At 40.3% G+C, this 18,275-nt stretch overlaps 2 protein-coding genes across 4 annotated transcripts in view; both read left to right on the plus strand.

Moving 5' to 3' along the window:
* The first annotated feature begins 564 nt into the window (after nucleotides 1-564).
* On the plus strand, nucleotides 565-10,410 carry LOC130189560 (malate dehydrogenase, cytoplasmic-like). Of its 2 annotated transcripts, none has more exons than XM_056408425.1 (9): nucleotides 565-694; nucleotides 4,381-4,479; nucleotides 4,767-4,863; nucleotides 6,202-6,377; nucleotides 7,367-7,489; nucleotides 7,958-8,134; nucleotides 8,210-8,323; nucleotides 9,632-9,721; nucleotides 9,870-10,410. In XM_056408425.1, the coding sequence occupies exons 1-9, from the start codon at nucleotides 641-643 to the stop codon at nucleotides 9,990-9,992; spliced, it is 1,053 nt and encodes a 350-aa protein (XP_056264400.1). In that variant the 5' UTR covers nucleotides 565-640; the 3' UTR covers nucleotides 9,993-10,410. The 2 variants fall into 2 exon arrangements, with proteins under 2 accessions (XP_056264400.1, XP_056264401.1); XM_056408426.1 differs by lacking the exon at nucleotides 565-694 and adding an exon at nucleotides 3,307-3,411.
* Nucleotides 10,411-11,201: 791 nt separating this feature from the next.
* The window catches only part of LOC130189544 (UTP--glucose-1-phosphate uridylyltransferase-like), a 14,969-nt gene continuing 7,895 nt past the window's right edge, over nucleotides 11,202-18,275 (plus strand). The window contains exons 1-3 of one of the 2 annotated variants that reach the window (XM_056408405.1): nucleotides 11,202-11,333; nucleotides 15,133-15,248; nucleotides 18,190-18,275. The exon at nucleotides 18,190-18,275 is cut by the window's right edge and continues 22 nt beyond it. In XM_056408405.1, the coding sequence (XP_056264380.1) occupies nucleotides 15,150-15,248; nucleotides 18,190-18,275 (185 nt within the window). In that variant the 5' untranslated portion in view covers nucleotides 11,202-11,333; nucleotides 15,133-15,149. Of the gene's footprint in view, nucleotides 11,334-14,140; nucleotides 14,279-15,132; nucleotides 15,249-18,189 lie in introns of those variants that run through there. The other variant, XM_056408404.1, reaches the window with a different exon arrangement.

Consider the following 18,275-nt stretch of genomic DNA (forward strand, 5'->3'; position numbering starts at 1 on the left):
ACCCTATGAGACGGCATAGATCCTATCTGCCTGATGGATCGTCTGGGTCGTGGAATTCCTGCTCATGACTACGCCACTGTCCTGTTGAGACTCCGCCTCCTCCTCCCCACCGCCATCTGCCTGATGGATCGTGGAGGTCTCCATCGTGGAATATGCCTACTATGAACTATTCATACACTCTGTCATATTCATTGAATGTATTTTAACTCTAAATCTGTCCTTCTGTACACATTACATCTATTGCATCTGTCCATCCTAGGAGAGGGATCCTCCTCTGTTGCTCTCCTCCAGGTTTCTTCCCTTTTTTTTCCCCCTGAAGGGTTATTTGGGAGTTTTTCCTGGTCCGATGTGAGGTTTTGGGGCAGGGATGTCTATGTGTACAGATTGTAAAGCACTCCGAGACAAATTTGTAATTTGTGAAATTGGGCTATACAAATAAACTGAATTGAATTGAATTGAGTAAGTGAGTGTCTCTCTATCCCTGCGGGTGTCTATCTGTCTAACTCTCTCTCTCGCTCTCGCTCTCTCGCTCTCGCTCTCTCGCTCTCGCTCTCTCTCTCGGAACCGAGTCCCGGTGTCGAGCCGCCATTTCTGCTTCAGAGGACGAGCCGGCTTGTCCGGAACGACAGACCCGGGAACCATGTTGACGATGCTGACCTCCATGTACCTGATGGTGCAGGCGGTGTCCCCGCGGGTGAGTTAACGAGCCCCACCGTTTGACAGTTGGGGGGACGGGGGGCCGCGCGGTCCGTGAACGCACCACCAGAGACGACCGTTAGGACCGTGTGTCGTCATCGTTTTATTGAATTTAACGTATGTTTTTACAACGTCCGTTGGACTTCAGGTGTGAAAATGGCCGCCGGATCACTTTAAACATCTCTGTGAACTCGGTGGAACTCGCCGTCATCATTAATTAATTCAGCGAGAGTTTTGTTTTCACCTTGCGAAGTGTTGCAAAGCTCCCCAGAGTGAACCGCGGGACATCCGGCCGTGCCCTTCAAAATAAAAGTCCCGCTTTTTCTTTGTTAACACTAGTGAATTTATTAATGTGGCAGAATTCATTAAACAAGTGATGAAACTGAGAAATTGAAGTAGCAAATAGCTCCGATTAAAGTAACAAACAAACAATGGTCAATTAATCCCAGGAAAAGGATATATTCATAATGTTTCTTCTTCTGGTAAATACAATAATAACTTGTACAATCAAAATTAGCAGATAAAAAGCCTGAATATTTACTTCATATCTTAAAACTCTATAAAATATTATAACAACTGTCTGTCAACCTCACATCATTTCCAAATTGAAAATGTACAGGAGCAAATCCTCCAAAAAACGGTTAAATATATATTTTTGTATTATATATATTGATAAAAAAAGATAAAGGTAAACAGAGGTTACTTCATTAAAATGTTATTCTCCGGTATGTCACCACAATAAAACCCAGAATATTTTTTGTAAGGGTAAGTATAAAATCCTTTTGATCAATAAATCTTAACGTTATGAATAATGTTGTTGTGTTAAAACATTAAATATTCTACATGAGTAAATCTAATATCATTTTGAAGAGACAAATAGAGATAAAACTATGATGAAATAGATAAGATGTATCTATCCTCAACAAAATTGTCGTCTCAAAGATTGCTAAATAAATAAAAAATAGAAGAAAAGGTGTCTTTTAGGCTAAAAAAAACACAGAAAACAGTGATAAAACTAATATATATTAATAATTCGTACTTTTATTTTGAAGGCGTATTGACCGGGGGCTCCCTGTGTTGCTGCCGCCTTGATGCAGCAGCAGGCCCCGCTGCAGATTATCAGCACCTCGGTCAGCTCCAGAACCGCAGCACGGATCCAACATGGCCGCCGGTGTCCTTGATAGGCTGAAGGATGCTCAGACCTCTGCGTGTCATTTAAACCTCGGGAAGAACTTCTCCACTTCACTTTGTATTCTGAGCTCTTTTTAGGCAGCAGGCGTTTTTTTACAAAAGTATGTGGACACCTGCACATTGTGACTGAAGTTGTGACTTGCGAAACCTGCATTCTCTCTCCTGACCACCAGGGGGCTCCTCTGGTTGTATAGAAGTCTATATAGTGACTCTACTTCTCTTGATGTATTCCCTCAGTAAACATTGTAAACATGAGTTTATGTCTCAGTCTCTAGTTTCAAGTCTTGAATACAGCATGAAGTCATCATTTAGGACATGATGATCCATAACAGACCGTAAAGGGGAGTGTTCTTTAATATTATCTACGTCACTACATTTCAGAGACAATTATCGTACTTTTAGCTGCACTCTATGGCAGCTTTAGTTTGTATTTAGTCAGTTTTCAGATTGATTAACACTAATAATTTCAGATAATTATTTCCTTTCAAGTTGTTATGACAGGACGTGTGGTTGCAGGGGAGTCTCTGTATCATCGGAGTACTTCACTGGTGATGATGTCTGCTCTATAAATGACAGCAGGCCAGACGGCTCGGCTCAGGTCGCAGATAACAAGCTGAACCACAACTTAACGGATACCCGGCGACTTCCTGTAGTCTGGGGAGCAAACTTGTCCTCAAGCAAAACTTTGACCTTTGACCTCAGGCACCCACAATAATCCACAGGCATTCCTGAGAACCTGGGAAACCCAAATGATCTCCCTTTTAAATTGGGGTGGTAATATATATATATATATATATATATATATATATATATAACAATATGCATAGCTGCATGAACTTATTGTTATTCAAATGGGCTCTTATTTTGAATATATAAATATATATATGTTACATCTATATATATATGTTATATATATAAATATATATATATACATATACAAAATAATATGTATATATGTAACATATATATATTATTTTATATATATACATATATATATGTTATATATTATTTGTTATATATATATACATATATATATGAGGTACGTAAAAGTTCAGAGGGTTTTTATATTTATATTATTTATTAATTTTTTACATTAAGGGGTTTACATTTAATGAGACATTAAATACAAAAAAACATTAACAGACTAGAATCATCGTTTTGAAGCGGTGTTAGCTTCTGCAGTTCCTCCACCAGCCACGCGGGGTCGCTAAAGGCGCGACCGCCAGAATCTCCAGGTTTTTTTTAAAAGAATCTTTTTCAGAACATCCTCTGCCGTATGTGGAGCGGGTGGGCGCGGCGAGACGAGCGCGGTGCATCGTGGGACATTGTGTTCCTTTTGTCTCCTCCGGCTGCGTCGTGAAGCCTGTTGGTATTCATAAAAGACTACAAGTCCCGTCGCAAGTCGCGTAGGAGCCGTTTAACCGCCTGCCTTTACAATTCAAGGATAGAGGTGACCTCTTCCTGTCTAACCTGACTCTGAGCAGGATAACAGACGCACAGCATCTCCACCCAGTAGCTAAAATGGTAAGATGTATTATTGGCCGTTTATTTCGTTTTTGTATAAATGTAATAGTATAACACGAGGCCTTTTAAAGCGCAAACTTAATAATTTAACAGGTGTGCTAACTAATGGCTGTCATTGAGAAGTCAAATGTAACGTTAGCTCGTCCTCTCACTTGATGCTAAACATTATCTACTGTGCTTTTAAATCGAGGATTTTAAATGTGCCGAATTCACTGTTTTAAAGATCCAAGGGCACCGATGTGTCACGCACAGTTTCTGTCGCGCAGCTGCATCGCGCGGATCAAAGATGATGTTTTGAATGAAATGATGAAAATGTGTCGTTCCGGTGCTTCGTGTGGTTTGAATTCTTCCTGTTTCGCTGTACGTTGGGGCATCTGCCTCCATTTTAATAAGCGGGCTGTCGCGTCGGTCTCGTGTTACATCAACGACCTTTATTCTTTTTATTCTTTCCGCGGGGGGACGGATCTACTTTCACAAATCTCCCCGTTTTACAGATTTCTCGCTTGTCGGATAAACATCCGCCGGTTCGAGTCCGTCTGTACCGGATACGTCCCTCACCTCATCTCATCTCAAATAAAACCACTGCATCATTTTAAAAAATAAATAGAATTGACTATTTTGCCCTCCTTCATTCATTAAGAACATTGTGTGGACCAATCACAACACCGGATAAATAAAATAAAAAAAGTGTATCTGCAGCGTGCAGATTTAAAGAGTGACGTCATCTGCTGAATATTACGTCTCGTCGAACTCATATTCAAGTAAATTCTTCGGTTTTCTGAACGCAGTTGGGTGTGACGTTGCACAGTGGGAGGAGCCACAGATAGAGGCCTCCCAGTTGCATCCATAAACTACAGACTGCCTGTTACTGCTGCTTTGTTCCCTCCATCCGTTGTGTATCTAGGTCAATGACACTGGTTTGTCCCTTTCCCCCTCTATCTCTCTCTCTCTCTCTCCCCCTCCCAACAGTCCAAACCAATCCGTGTTGTGGTGACCGGCGCTGCTGGCCAGATCGCCTACTCCCTACTGTACAGCATCGCCAAGGGAGACGTGTTCGGGAAGGACCAGGTGAGCCCACTGAAGGGCCCGATGTCTCGATTACGTAACCCCGTGGCTGAGCCCCCCCCCCCCCCCTCTGAAGCACAGGCAGTGTGTGTGGGGCTCTTGCATAATGGTCTCCTCATGAATAAAGCATGTTTCATGCGGCGTAGACCGTGAGCTTGTTGGAGTCCTGTTTACTATTCTAACCTCAGAACAGAAGGAGCGACGCTGTGAGGCCTCCACGGCTCGATTGTTCCCCGAGTCACGTCCGGCGAGCCGATTGGCCAACAGGTTCTTGTGTTTCTTTTTTTTAGCCAATCGTCTTGGTCCTGCTGGACATCCCCCCCATGCTGCCGGTGCTGGATGGAGTCGTCATGGAGCTGCAGGACTGTGCCCTCCCACTGCTGATGGGTGAGCCGTGTGTGTGTGTGTGTGTGTGTGAGACACAGTGTGTGTTACTGTGTGTTTGAACCACACCACCAGGCCCCAGACGTCAGGCTGTCAATGAACTAGAGCGCGGTCGCATGAGCGAGTCGGAACTCATTGAGCAAACTTATTATTTTAAATCATATTAAAGGGATCAACATTTTTATTTTATGATTTCTTTCATATCGTAGAACAAAATATTAAAATTCTGAGTTAAGCACAGTGCTTTATCTAAATCATCCAACAAGAAACACGTTAAAAAAACAAAACTCTTCTGATTGCGGGTTGAGGTAACCACGGTTACCGCTCGTCTTTATCACCCTGATGAGAACAGACCTGTTGCTCTGACGGGGACATTAATTAATATTTTAATGAAGTTTAGTTTCCATGCTGCTGTCACTCGGAGGAGGAGGAGGAGGAGGAGGAGGAGGAGGAGGAGGAGGAGGAGGAGGAGGAGGAGGAGGAGGAGTGTCTAAAACGAGGCCTCTGGTTGTCGAGGCAACGCGGCAGCCAATCAGATGGGTGGTGAGGAGGAGTGACCCCAGACTGAAGTCCAGTCTGATTGTGTCGGTTCATAACAAACAGACCCTGAGCGCATCTTATCGTCGGGATCAAACGAGGCGACGGGAATTTATCTGAAGTTGTGCAACTGGAGAGAGAGAAAAAAAAGTGCAGAGTGGAGGTGGAGAGAGAGAAAAGAAGGGAAATAAAAGTAGCGTATCGATTCATTTAAAGTTATCGATGTTTCTAGAGCCTCTGTTATCCTGAGCAGATAAGATGTCCCTCAACTCTACATGAGTATTAATAATTAATTAGATTAATAAGTCTGAAATTTAACAATATTTTTATCTTTTTATTAATAATCCTGCATTCAAGTCAATTATTGTTTAAATCTGACGATGAGGACGATGCACATCTTCATCAACAAAGAGTCGGGATCAGATATTCACAGCTGGATAAAATACATATTTAATTCATGATTTGTCTTGGTTAAAAAATAATGCAAATCATTTTAATATCTCAATAATAATCTAAATATAATCTATTTAGAATCACTCAAACCTCCTGAACCTCAAGAAAATGATACTTTTAATATAAAATAATAATACCACATGGGGCAATAATAATAAAATATAATTTCAATAAAGTAACCATAAATCTTACATTTTGAAAATATTTTTTTTACATGATTCCTGTGTTTATATATAAAAAGTGTATTTTTCTTAGTTTAGTCATCTATTTAATGTTTTATATTGATGCACATTCACACTAAATACGCATTGTCCCTAAATAAGATAAACATGCTGACCCCCCCCCCCACAGAGGTGATCCCCACCGATACGGTGGAGGTCGGCTTCAAGGACATCGACGCCGCCATCTTGGTGGGCTCCATGCCCCGGAAGGAGGGCATGGAGAGGAAGGACCTGCTGAAGGCCAACGTGGCCATCTTCAAGACGCAGGGCGCCGCGCTGGACAAGTTCGCCAAGAAGACCGTGAAGGTGACGTTTCGTTCATCATCATCATCATCGACGAGCTCCTCGCCAAAAATAGGGAGATTACCACTTTATCCTTTACACAGTTTACAATAGGAAGTTATTTTTATTTTTTTAAAGATAATTGGAAAGAAGCCAATTTAAGATCCGTTATTATGGCTCCACCTCATTTTGAGCCACAGAGATCAGCAGGAAGGTCCCTCAGGACCCAAAGTCCACCGTGAGGCCCTTAGTGTTGCGAAAGAGGCGGAGTCTCCACTGAGGTCAAAGGTCACATGAGGGGGAAAGAAAACAGACGTAGAACCTTTAACCCTTGTGTTGCCTTAGGGTCATTTTGACCCGAATCAATGTTTCACCCTCCTGTTACCTTTATATTTACTAACATATTTAACCCTTTGGGTTCAATTTGACGCGAGCAATTAAAACCTCCAGAAAATTATTAGAATTAATATTGTTTTCCAAGTTTAAGTGTGAGGCACTTTATGTTTGTTTGTTGACTACCGAAAGAACACCGACATTAAACATTGAATGGGGTCAAATTAACCCTAAGGCGGGGGGAGGGTGTAATATTGATTCGGGTCAAAATGACCCTAAGGCAACACAAGGGTTAATGAGGCTTCCACACAGAAACCTTTGAGAGGAAACGGCTGTTTGGATTCACCTCTAACTGTATATTTCATAAATATATATAATAAAGAGGAACTGATGATCTGTGCGCTGTAAGAACTCTTACTTCACTCGAGACTTTACACATAACAGTGTAATTATTTAATTGACTTCTAGTTGTCATTAGTTGTTAAATGCAGCGGTCCTTTCTGCTGGTGACCGCGTCTCTGCGTCGGCTCTGTGGACGAATAAAGTTGTTGAATTCAACCCAGATCCCACAAGAGCCTGAGCTGATCAGGTTTGATGTATTTCAGAAGGTTCAGACGCTCCGTAAATGAACCTTCTGGAGATGTTTCTGAGGTTCTTTATTGTTTTTAAATGTTTTTCAGGTGGTTGTCGTCGGAAACCCGGCCAACACCAACTGCCTGATCGCCTCCAAGTCGGCCCCGTCCATCCCCAAAGAGAACTTCTCCTGCCTGACCCGGCTGGACCACAACAGGGCCAGCTCCCAGGTACGCCGGGGACCAGGTGCAGGACCGGGTCCTGGTATTATCCCCTTCTAGTGAAGGTCACTGGATCAGATCCGTCCAATGAGGGGGGGGTCCTATGAGGGGGTCCAATGAGTGAGGGGGCTCTCCTTTAAATCGGTTTAATGTCACCTAAAGGAATTTATCTTGCGGTTGTCGGGCAGAAAAAGAAAAGTTAAATACTCAAGAATCAAAATTATAATAGAAAAATGAAGAAGTATAAAAAAAAGAGTTGACATCTTAAAGGAACAGTGTGTAGTATTTACGGGGATTAATTAGCATAATTATAATATAATGTGCAGAACTCTGTTTTCATTCATGTTAAATAACCTGGAACTAAGAACCAGTATGTATCATTTAGTTTAGAAAAAAACTTTTATATTTATTTTATTTGTATTTATTTATTTTTATATATTTATTTATTTCTGTATAATTCTTTCCTCCCGCCTGCAGGTGGCGATGCGTTGCGGCGTGTCGGCCGACAAGGTGAAGAACGTGATCATCTGGGGGAACCACTCCTCCACCCAGTACCCCGACGTGCACCACGCCAAGGTGGAGGTGGGCGGCGCCGAGACGGCCGCCTACGACGCCGTGAAGGACGAGGCGTGGCTCCGGGGAGACTTCATCTCTGTGAGCGAGGAACCGCACGTCTTTCGATTGACTCGTTTGTTTCCGACCTCTTCTCAAACCTCTTCCTCCCTGCAGACGGTGCAGCTGCGCGGCGCCGCCGTCATCAAGGCCAGGAAGCTGTCCAGCGCCATGTCGGCCGCCAAGGCCATCTGTGACCACGTGAGGGACATCTGGTTCGGCACCAAGGAGGTCAGTGGGGGGAGGGGTTTAGAGTGGAGCGTGGGTATTATCTGATCAACGATCATCAACACGCACGAGTTTCAAACTTTGATCGTTGGAGTACGAAAAACTGATTTTCACATTAAGAGGACGTATGAAGTTATGTTTTATTCTTCCGTTTCTTTTTACTGAAGCTTTATTAGGAACATAAATCAAGCAAAAGTGACATATTCAAAAGGAATAATTGTCCTTTTTTATTGTTTGGCAAATGTGCTGAAGATCCCGTTTCCTTCAGATTTTATATTTCTTTCTAAACAATATCACGTATTTTGTAATTTGGATGATTTTCGGCGTATAAATCATTTTATTATTTAGCTGAACTATTAATCTGAATATCATCCAAATCGTACCATTGGTTCAAATCAAAATACCATTCTGAATCTATTACTGACCCCTCTGATACTATATATATATATATTTATTTTATATATCTTTTTATTTTATTTATATATTTATTGTATTAATTTAAATGTATTTACATGTTTATATTTTTATTTATTTATATATATTTTTTTCCAGACTCAAGAGTCCATAAAGCAACAAATACAACATCAATATACAGGACTGTCTCAGAAAATTAGAATATTGTGATGAAGTTCTTTATTTTCTGTAATGCAATTTAAAAAACAAAAATGTCATGCATTCTGGATTAGTTACAAATCAACTGAAATATTGCAAGCCTTTTATTCTGATTTATTGCTGATTATGGTTTACAGCTTAAGAAAACTCAAATATCCTATCTCTAAATATTAGAATATCATGAAAAAGTATACTAGTAGGGTATTAAACAAATCACTTGAATTGTCTAATTAACTCGAAACACCTGCAAGGGTTTCCTGAGCCTTGACAAACACTCAGCTGTTATAAATCTTTTTTTTTACTTGGTCTGAGGAAATATTAAAATTTTATGAGATAGGATTTTAGAGTTTTCTTAAGCTGTAAGCCATAATCAGCAATATTAAAAGAATAAAAGGCTTGCAATATTTCAGTTGATTTGTAATGAATCCAGAATGCATGACATTTTTGTTTTTTTAATTGCATTACAGAAAATAAAGAACTTTATCACAATATTCTAATTTTCTGAGACAGTCCTGTATATAATCTAATACGAGGACACGGGAACACTCCCTGCCGTTAAAGTCACTCGTGGTTAAAAACAAACAAACTTGTTCCAATGTTTCCAGAAAAAGAAGAATACAGATTTTTATGATATTTCTCACTGAACATGTGAATATTGACGCTCTCGTTTCCCTCCGATCCGACTTCCTGTTGTTTCAGGGCGAGTTCATCTCGATGGGCGTGTACGCCGCCGGGAACTCGTACGGCATCCCAGAAGACCTCATCTACTCCTTCCCCATCGAGATCAAGGTGCGTCCGGCCAATCGGCTGCTTCCACGCCGGCACGGTCCAACTGGGTTTCAGTTGAACAGGAGTTCATACGTCTGGCACCAGGAGAAGACGTGAGATCAACAAACTGACTAAATGTTATAAATATCTCTGTGTTTTATTCCCCCAGAACAAGACCTGGAAGCTGGTCGGCGGACTCCCCATCAACGAATTCTCCCGCGCCAAGATGGACGCCACGGCGGCCGAGCTGGTGGAGGAGCGCGACACCGCCGTGAACTTCCTGTCCCAGTGACTGGCGCCCCCTGCTGGCCAGCAGCCACGCGTAGACCCCCCGAAGGCTCTCAGCTCGCGGCTCTGACGAAGAAACAACGACCCTCCACTCTTAACCACTGGCGTCTGTGTGTCCCCCACCTCTCCTTCAGTGTGTGTGTGTGTGTGTGTGTGTGTGTGTGTGTGTGTGTGTGTGTGTGTGTGTGTGTGTGTGTGTGTGTGTGTGTGTGTGTGTGTGTGTGTGTGTGTGTGTGTGTGTGTGTGTGTGTGTGTGTGTGTGTGTGTGTGTGTGTGTGTGTGTGTGTGTGTGTGTGTGTCGCCTGTTGAACCACCACATCATGGCCGCCACCGAGAGAATGTCTCTGTTTGGTAGATGATGAAACACTAGCTGCCCCAAACAACTGTAACAGAAACGTGTTGTCACCAATAAAACAACAACAACAGACCAAAGTCTTGATGTTTCAGAAGTCTCAGTGTTGAGCAGTGGCTCCTTTTCTCCACGTGGGGGCAGCACTGAGCCGCAGTGACCACGTGCACACCTGAGTGGTTTGTTTTTATTGTCTCAGGAGTTTCAGGACAATTTGCTCTCCTCCAAAATTATAAAAACAGGTTATTATATCCTCAAATGATGGCTTGTGATCAGAACTGTTATAAAGTAAAAGTTTGTAACCGCCCTGGGCCAAAATAGCTGCAGGTAAAAATATAGTAATACAATATATAATACAATACTGTGTAGTCTAGGGTAATAATGTAATTAATATGTATGTGTTTCTACTATAAACAGAAACAAATCAGCCTAAATCATATAGACAACAAAAAATCATATATATATGAAAATGTTTAAATCGGGTGATAAACAGGAAGTATTAGTAGGTACAAGAAGACGTCAATCTAATCAGTTAAATTATTACAAATGATAACATTTGCATTTGAGTCTAATTTGGAAGCAATACAATTAATAAAATGGACAAAACTAAATTAAACTTTACATATGCTTATCTTTTGATATGAGTTACAAAGTAAATATGTAATAACTTCACTTCAATGAACAACAAAGCGTTGGTGGTCATAAATAGACCACCCTGAGTGGGCGGGGCGTGTTGGCGACGCCCCCTGATTGACGGGCGTCTCCCACCAATTACACGTGCACGGTGCGTCAGCTGCGTCCGGGGACGCGCCTAGGCTGACTGTCAGCTGCAGAGGCGACAGAAGAAGAAGAAGAAGAGGAGGAAGAAGCTGCAGCGACTGCTTGGTCATTAGAAGAAGAAGAAGACGTGTCTGACCTGTAGACCGGCAGGTGGTCTGTGCCGGTCCACGTGGTCCTCGGTGTGTCCCCCCCCCCACCCCCCCCCTGCGCGTTCAGGTGGGTAACGCGTTAATAGCCTCGAGACAAACCTGCGGCTGCACGTGCACGAGAAGTTTGTCAAAAAAAGAAAGAAATTAAATGGACATTCAAAACAGTCAAACCGGAAACGTCTGAACAGCTGGCATGAACCTGCTCCTGCCCTGTGTGTGTGTGTGTGCGCGCGTGTGTGTGTGTGTGTGTGCGCGTGCATGCAACCAAAACATTTAAAGAACAAAGATGGCTGAAAGATTAATTATCATATTTAAAGTAGCACGTATTGCATTCATAACATATTTAACTTTAAGTGGTGGGAGAATAATTCTTTAACTGTAGTATAAGAAGTATTAATTTTGAACTCTAAAACCACAACATGAGAATATTCCATGAGTAGTAAAATAATAAATTCCAAATGTAAGTATTATTGGCAAAATGTACGTAAAGTATAAAAATTAAATCATTATTTAAGTAAAAATATATATAAATGAAATCCACGGCATGAATGTAATTTTAAAAATGGTTCAAATAGAAACTAACGGGTGAAACAAGTTAAATGGCAATAAAATAAAATAAATGTAACTAGTTCAGGAGGTTTGAGTTGCATTAAAATAATTAATTTTATTTAAAAGATTTGAGAAGAAGTCTGTCAGACTCCCTCAAACAATTATTTATATTAAATTAAATATTAGCAATAAGATTCAATAGCTAAAATCAATTATATATATTGTTGTTAGACAAAGTGAATTAACTGTAATGTAAACGGAGATGTAGTAAAAGTAAATACATCGTGAGATTAATATTCTTTAAACCGTCTACGACTGTCTTATATTTAAATTAAATTAAATTACAGTGAACTTGACTTCTGAACTTCAAAACTTTCCATTTCAAACATCAACTTTAATGGCCGTGAAATGTCGAGTTGACCTCTCCCACCGTGAAGGTCACGGTGACCAGCGCTCTGAGGAGGTGAAATTACATGTATGTAACATGACACCACACGGGAAGATCTGAACTACACGCGAGAAATTAAACAAATGTTCAATGATTGTTTCCAGAAACGCCTTAAAAGAAAATTATTAAAGACGTCGGATGTAAGAAATATGTATAATATAAATTATATATATATATATTTATATACAAATATATTTATACATATATATAAATATATATTTATTTATATTTATTTATTTTATTTATATATATAATTAAATATATGTGTATATATATAAATACATATATAAATATATATATTTATACAAATATTTTAAAATAATTATCTATAATTCAATATATATAATTCAATATATATAAAAAAGCTTATTTTTAATGAGAGATCAAATATATAAATTTTCTTTTATTACTGACTTGATTCAGCCAAGTTGTCGTAGTCTTTCCAATAATCTTGTCGATATGATTTCTTTGCTTCAGAACCGACAATAAAAAGTATTATTTTTAATGCCTTACAGGAAACAAACTACTTTGCTACAAATCTTTTCATTTAACAAAATAAAACCGCACAAAAAAGTTCTCAGAACCCAAAATGACAAATATTTTGCTTTGTCCGAGCAACCGTTTAAAATTACAACAAATACAAAACTAGAACGGGCACTCAGTAGAGCGCATACCTTTGCATATCACAAAATTGGGCATTGAATTATGAACATTTTGGCATTAGTTGCATGCCAATTGGACAAAAATGTATCGTGCTTTTGTAAAAAAAAAGATGTTGACCTTTCCTTGACCTTGACATTTGACCCGATTGATCCCAAAATCTAATCAAATGGTCCCCGGATAATAACCAATCATCCCACCAAATTCCAGGTGATTCAAGAAGATTTGACCTGTTCATGACCTTTGACCTTGACCTTTGACCCGATCGATCCCAAAATCTAATCAACTGGTCCCCGGATAATAAACAATCATCCCACCAAATTTCATGCGATTCGGTTCAATACTTTTTGAGTTCTGCGAAAGATTTTGACCTGTTCATGACCTTTGACCTTGACCTTTGACCCGATCGATCCCAAAATCGAATCAACTGGTCCCCGGATAATAAACAATCATCCCACCAAATTTCATACGATTCGGTTCAATACTTTTTGAGTTCTGCGAAAGATTTTGACCTGTTCATGACCTTTGACCTTGACCTTTGACCCGATAGATCCCAAAATCTAATCAACTGGTCCCCGGATAATAAACAATCATCCCACCAAATTGCATGCGATTCGGTTCAATACTTTTTGAGTTTTGCGAATAACACGCATACAAATAAATAAATAAATACACAGCGATCAAAACATAACCTTCCGGCATTTTCAATGCGAAGGTAATAAAGAAAAAGCATCAAATCGTCGTCGCCAGAGGGGAAATAAGTATTTAAGAGCTTTTACTTTGAAAGGGCATAATTCGAAATTCAGAGCATGTTGAAGATTTAAAGGGATTGACTCCACATGGCTCTCAACATGTCGGCGTTAAAGCTAAATTACGAATTTAGCACATTTGTTAGAAGCAGTATTACAACAGTGTGTAAATACTTTGTCTTCAAAAGTCGAATTTAAGTAAACATAAACATCAAAATATACACGTGGAGTACCAAAAAGTAAATTTTTTGCAGAATGGCTCATTTTTATAATAATAATATATATTCTACATCTATGTAAAATGTATTTTATTACAGATGATCACATTGATGATGCAGGAGTTTTTAAATATTAAAAAAAGACTGTGTGTGTGTATGTGTACACCCTGGCAGTGTGTGATTGGTGCGTGTGCTGGGGGGGCGGGGCCTATATGGAGCTCAGGGTCGGCGGGTCTGTGATCTTCCTCTGAGCCGAGGATGAGGAGCTCGTCCGTTCAGCTGCTTCTCTGTTGCTTTGGTTTATCGCTGGACCTTTTTTAAACTTGTAACGCTGCTTCCTGCTCCACGTTTTATTTCTTTACGCTCGCCATGTCGCTGACGGTCGGCGGTAAGTTCACGTCCAGGTTCGATTGGTTTTGTCTGGTTTTGTGACTTTATAAATAATATTTAAGGTAAAATTGCATCATGAATTTTAATCAAAATTGGTGATAAAATGTATGAAAACTATTTTTTTCTCAATATTTTGAAGAACACAGGGAGTTAAAATTGATCAGCAGACGATGTCACAATATTTAATAATAATAATAATATAAGTATGTTAAATATTTAGATGCACATGCAGACTCTGGGAGAAGATGTTTGTGTCGTAACTTTAACTTTAAGGTTTGTGAACTTTAATATTTCAGCCTAAATTAATAATAGAGAATATCTTTGATTTAATTTAACAACTTTAAAAAACCTTCAAACTGTATTTTATTTATTATTTTTAATCATTCTATTTGAGATAAGGTGATGAACCTCAGGAACAGTCATAGTGAGGAACTGATGATGTGTACGAACATAATTTAATTAACAAATATTATAATATCTGGTATTTTTGTTGCAAATAGTTTGTGTATTGTACGTTTTTTTTAAAGTAATTTTATGTTATTTTGTTCTATTATCTTTCGGTTTTTTGGGGAGTAATTGTGATTATGCTCAGACTCAAATAAATATTTATTGTTACAAATATTACAAAATAATATTGCAAAAAAAGAAGATAATGACGTCGTCCTGCAGTCGAGATTTCTCTAAAGTTGCAACAATTTAAAAACCTGAACTTGACCTCTGGTTCAACTGATTTGAGGTCGTTCAAGGTCGCTCAGATATATTTAGACCGCAGGTGATCTAATGATGAGTAAAGTATAAAGTATCGTTCCACTTCATTGTGTCGTACGGATCCTTACTCTCTGGGCTCGGCAGACCTGGCCGGAGGAGTGATGACGGAGTTCCAGGAGAAGCTGCGTCAGCAGCACGAGGAGTCGATGCACCGCGAGCTGGAGACGCTGCTCGCCACGGCCAAGGAGGCGGAGTCTGAGGTGAGGACGCCATGTTGGATAGAAGAAGACTGGAAAATAGAGACGGAGACCATGAACTCATGTTTACAATATTTACTGAGGGAATACATCAAGAGAGAAGTAGAGTCACTATATAGACTTCTATACAACCAGAGGAGTCTCCCCCTGGTGGTCAGGAGAGAGAATGCAGCTTTAACACATGAAGCATAGACTTCTATACAACCAGAGGAGTCGCCCCCTGGTGGTCAGGAGAGAGAATGCAGCTTTAACACATGAAGCATAGACTTCTATACAACCAGATGAGTCTCCCCCTGGTGGTCAGGAGAGAGAATGCAGCTTTAACACATGAAGCATAGACTTCTATACAACCAGAGGAGTCGCCCCCTGGTGGTCAGGAGAGAGAATGCTGCTTTAACACATGAAGCATAGACTTCTATACAACCAGAGGAGTCGCCCCCTGGTGGTCAGGAGAGAGAATGCAGCTTTAACACATGAAGCATAGACTTCTATACAACCAGATGAGTCTCCCCCTGGTGGTCAGGAGAGAGAATGCAGCTTTAACACATGAAGCATAGACTTCTATACAACCAGAGGAGTCGCCCCCTGGTGGTCAGGAGAGAGAATGCAGCTTTAACACATGAAGAATAGACTTCTATACAACCAGAGGAGTCTCCCCCTGCTGGTCAGGAGAGAGAATGCTGCTTTAACACATGAAGCATAGGAGACAACACATATTTCTGGGTTAATGTATCTCTTACAAATATTTGTAAAGTATTGCATACAGAGCGTCCGCTCGTCTTATCGCGGAGATAAAACAGACTGTGGGGAGAGTTTCGGCCTGCTGGTAAAAACATGAGGTGAACAACCCTGAGATCACACACAAACACACACACACACACACACACACACACACACACACACACACACACACACACACACACACACACACACACTAGAGCTTTATTTTGATGCACACCTGTCAGTAGGGATGAGAATTGATACGATTTTAACGATTCCGATGCCTTATCGATTCCTGCTTATCGATTCGATTCCTTATCGATTCTTTTATCGATTCTTATTGGGCAAGGGGTGAAAAAAAGAGCACAAACGGGTTTATTTACATTAATTTTCTTTTATATAATTTTCTATAATGCTGCACACACCATATACAGTATGTATACATACACATTTACATTTTTTTAAATAACCAAAAACATTTATACATATTCCTCTTGGAACTTAAAATAAAACTTACATAACTTAAATAAAATGTATTCTGTTTAATTTAAACATGTTCCTAGAAATTACAGTGCTCCTTCCTTTTTAAAAAAGGGTATATGAACTGAGCTGCCAAAAATGAAACTAGCAGTGGCAAATACCAAGTGTGCAACCATCAATTGTTTGGATCATCAACAATTCTTGTGCAGAAAAATAAGCATGTCTGCTTTCTCCGGGAGGATACGCGATCTCTCAGGACTTATTGTGTCTCCCGCCGTGGAGAACACTCTCTCAGATGGGCTGGAGGATGAACACAAAGATATGAGGAGGTGTACAAGACGTGCTCGCTGTAGCCCAGTGGTCCCCAAACTACGGCCCGCCTCCCCATGTGGCCCCGCCCCCTGAACAATATCAGAGACGCGTTCCGATTTATTATTTTTTTCACCTGGCCCGCTGCCGTTGAGATTTGCAGTGAGACGCGGAGAAAATGTGGAGTGGTGCTCTTCGCAATAGAACATCTTTAATGGGACGTGTCGCGTCTCGGCCAATCAGCGTTCAGATGTCCACAGCGTTTGGGAAGTTAGGTTAGCTTGAATGTCAGTCCGCTACATCTGCTGCTGTCACGCTGCACGGTGTAGCGATACTAACAAAGTACCCGTACGTTAAAAACGATGTGATTTAGCATATTTTTAGTATCGATACTTCATTAAAAGAGCGATCAGAGCTGCTCCGCTCCGTTAAATGCTGTCTGCACGCGCAGCGCTCACAGCGAGTGGTGCGCGCATCGCTCAGCCGTGATGCGCGCACACAGGTGAGCACATTCTCACTAGCCAATGCCGGAGCTCAAATGTATGCTTCAAACGAAGGGACAGAAGATAACTTGATCGACTCCACACAATAAAGGCAAATGGCTTCACACAGTGAGTGGTTGTGATCACTTCTGAGGAGTTTACCTTCGACAGAAAGTGATGAAGCGCCGACGTTAGCTGAGCTGCTGCATCGAACACATGACATTCCTGTCATTTAATTCCATGCTGTGTTCAAATGCTTATTCATATTTGTTGTATTTCCTCCCTTCGACGAAATAGACTTTTTACACACGTTACAAGTGGCGTAGTTGTCATGTTGTCGTGTGAAATGGAGCCAAACTTTAGAACGCTTCTGCCTAGTTGCCATGTTTGCTGCAGTCTGAAGAAGAAACTAAAAAAGTTTGCGCATGCGCAACGCCACAGAGGACCGTTAGCAGAACCGTTAAAGAATTTGGCTGACGATCCCAAACAATCGGTTCAATGGGAACCGGTTCTAAAACAGAACCGGTTCTCGATTCCCATCCCTACCTGTCAGTACAAAGCTGGAAGTATTAATAATTTGTTGTACTCTTGTTCATTCATCAAGTTTTTGATTAAATGAGAAACGACTCTGTACTTTAATCACACAAGAATGGTTATTTCACATTTATATTATATATTTATATTATATTTATTATTATTATATATATATATATTTATATTTATTATAATATATATATATATTATATAAATTATATATATATATATTATATATTATTTATTATTATATTTAACTACTACTGTATTGCCCAGTTTCACCTGCTTTAAACAGCACAGAAAATAACCAAAAACATTGAATATATTCTTGTTCCCAATGTTTTGGTTCTCTCTCTCTCTCTCTCTCTCTCTCTCTCTCTCTCTCTCTCTCTCTCTCTCTCTCTCTCTCTCTCTCTCAGATCTCCAGAAAGGACTTAGATGGCTTCAAGAAGCTCTTCCACAGGTTCCTGCAGGTCAAAGGTCCCGCGGTCGACTGGGCCAAGAT

The sequence above is a fragment of the Pseudoliparis swirei genome, chromosome 24 (genome assembly GCF_029220125.1).
Source record: "Pseudoliparis swirei isolate HS2019 ecotype Mariana Trench chromosome 24, NWPU_hadal_v1, whole genome shotgun sequence".
Classification (NCBI taxonomy): domain Eukaryota; kingdom Metazoa; phylum Chordata; class Actinopteri; order Perciformes; family Liparidae; genus Pseudoliparis; species Pseudoliparis swirei.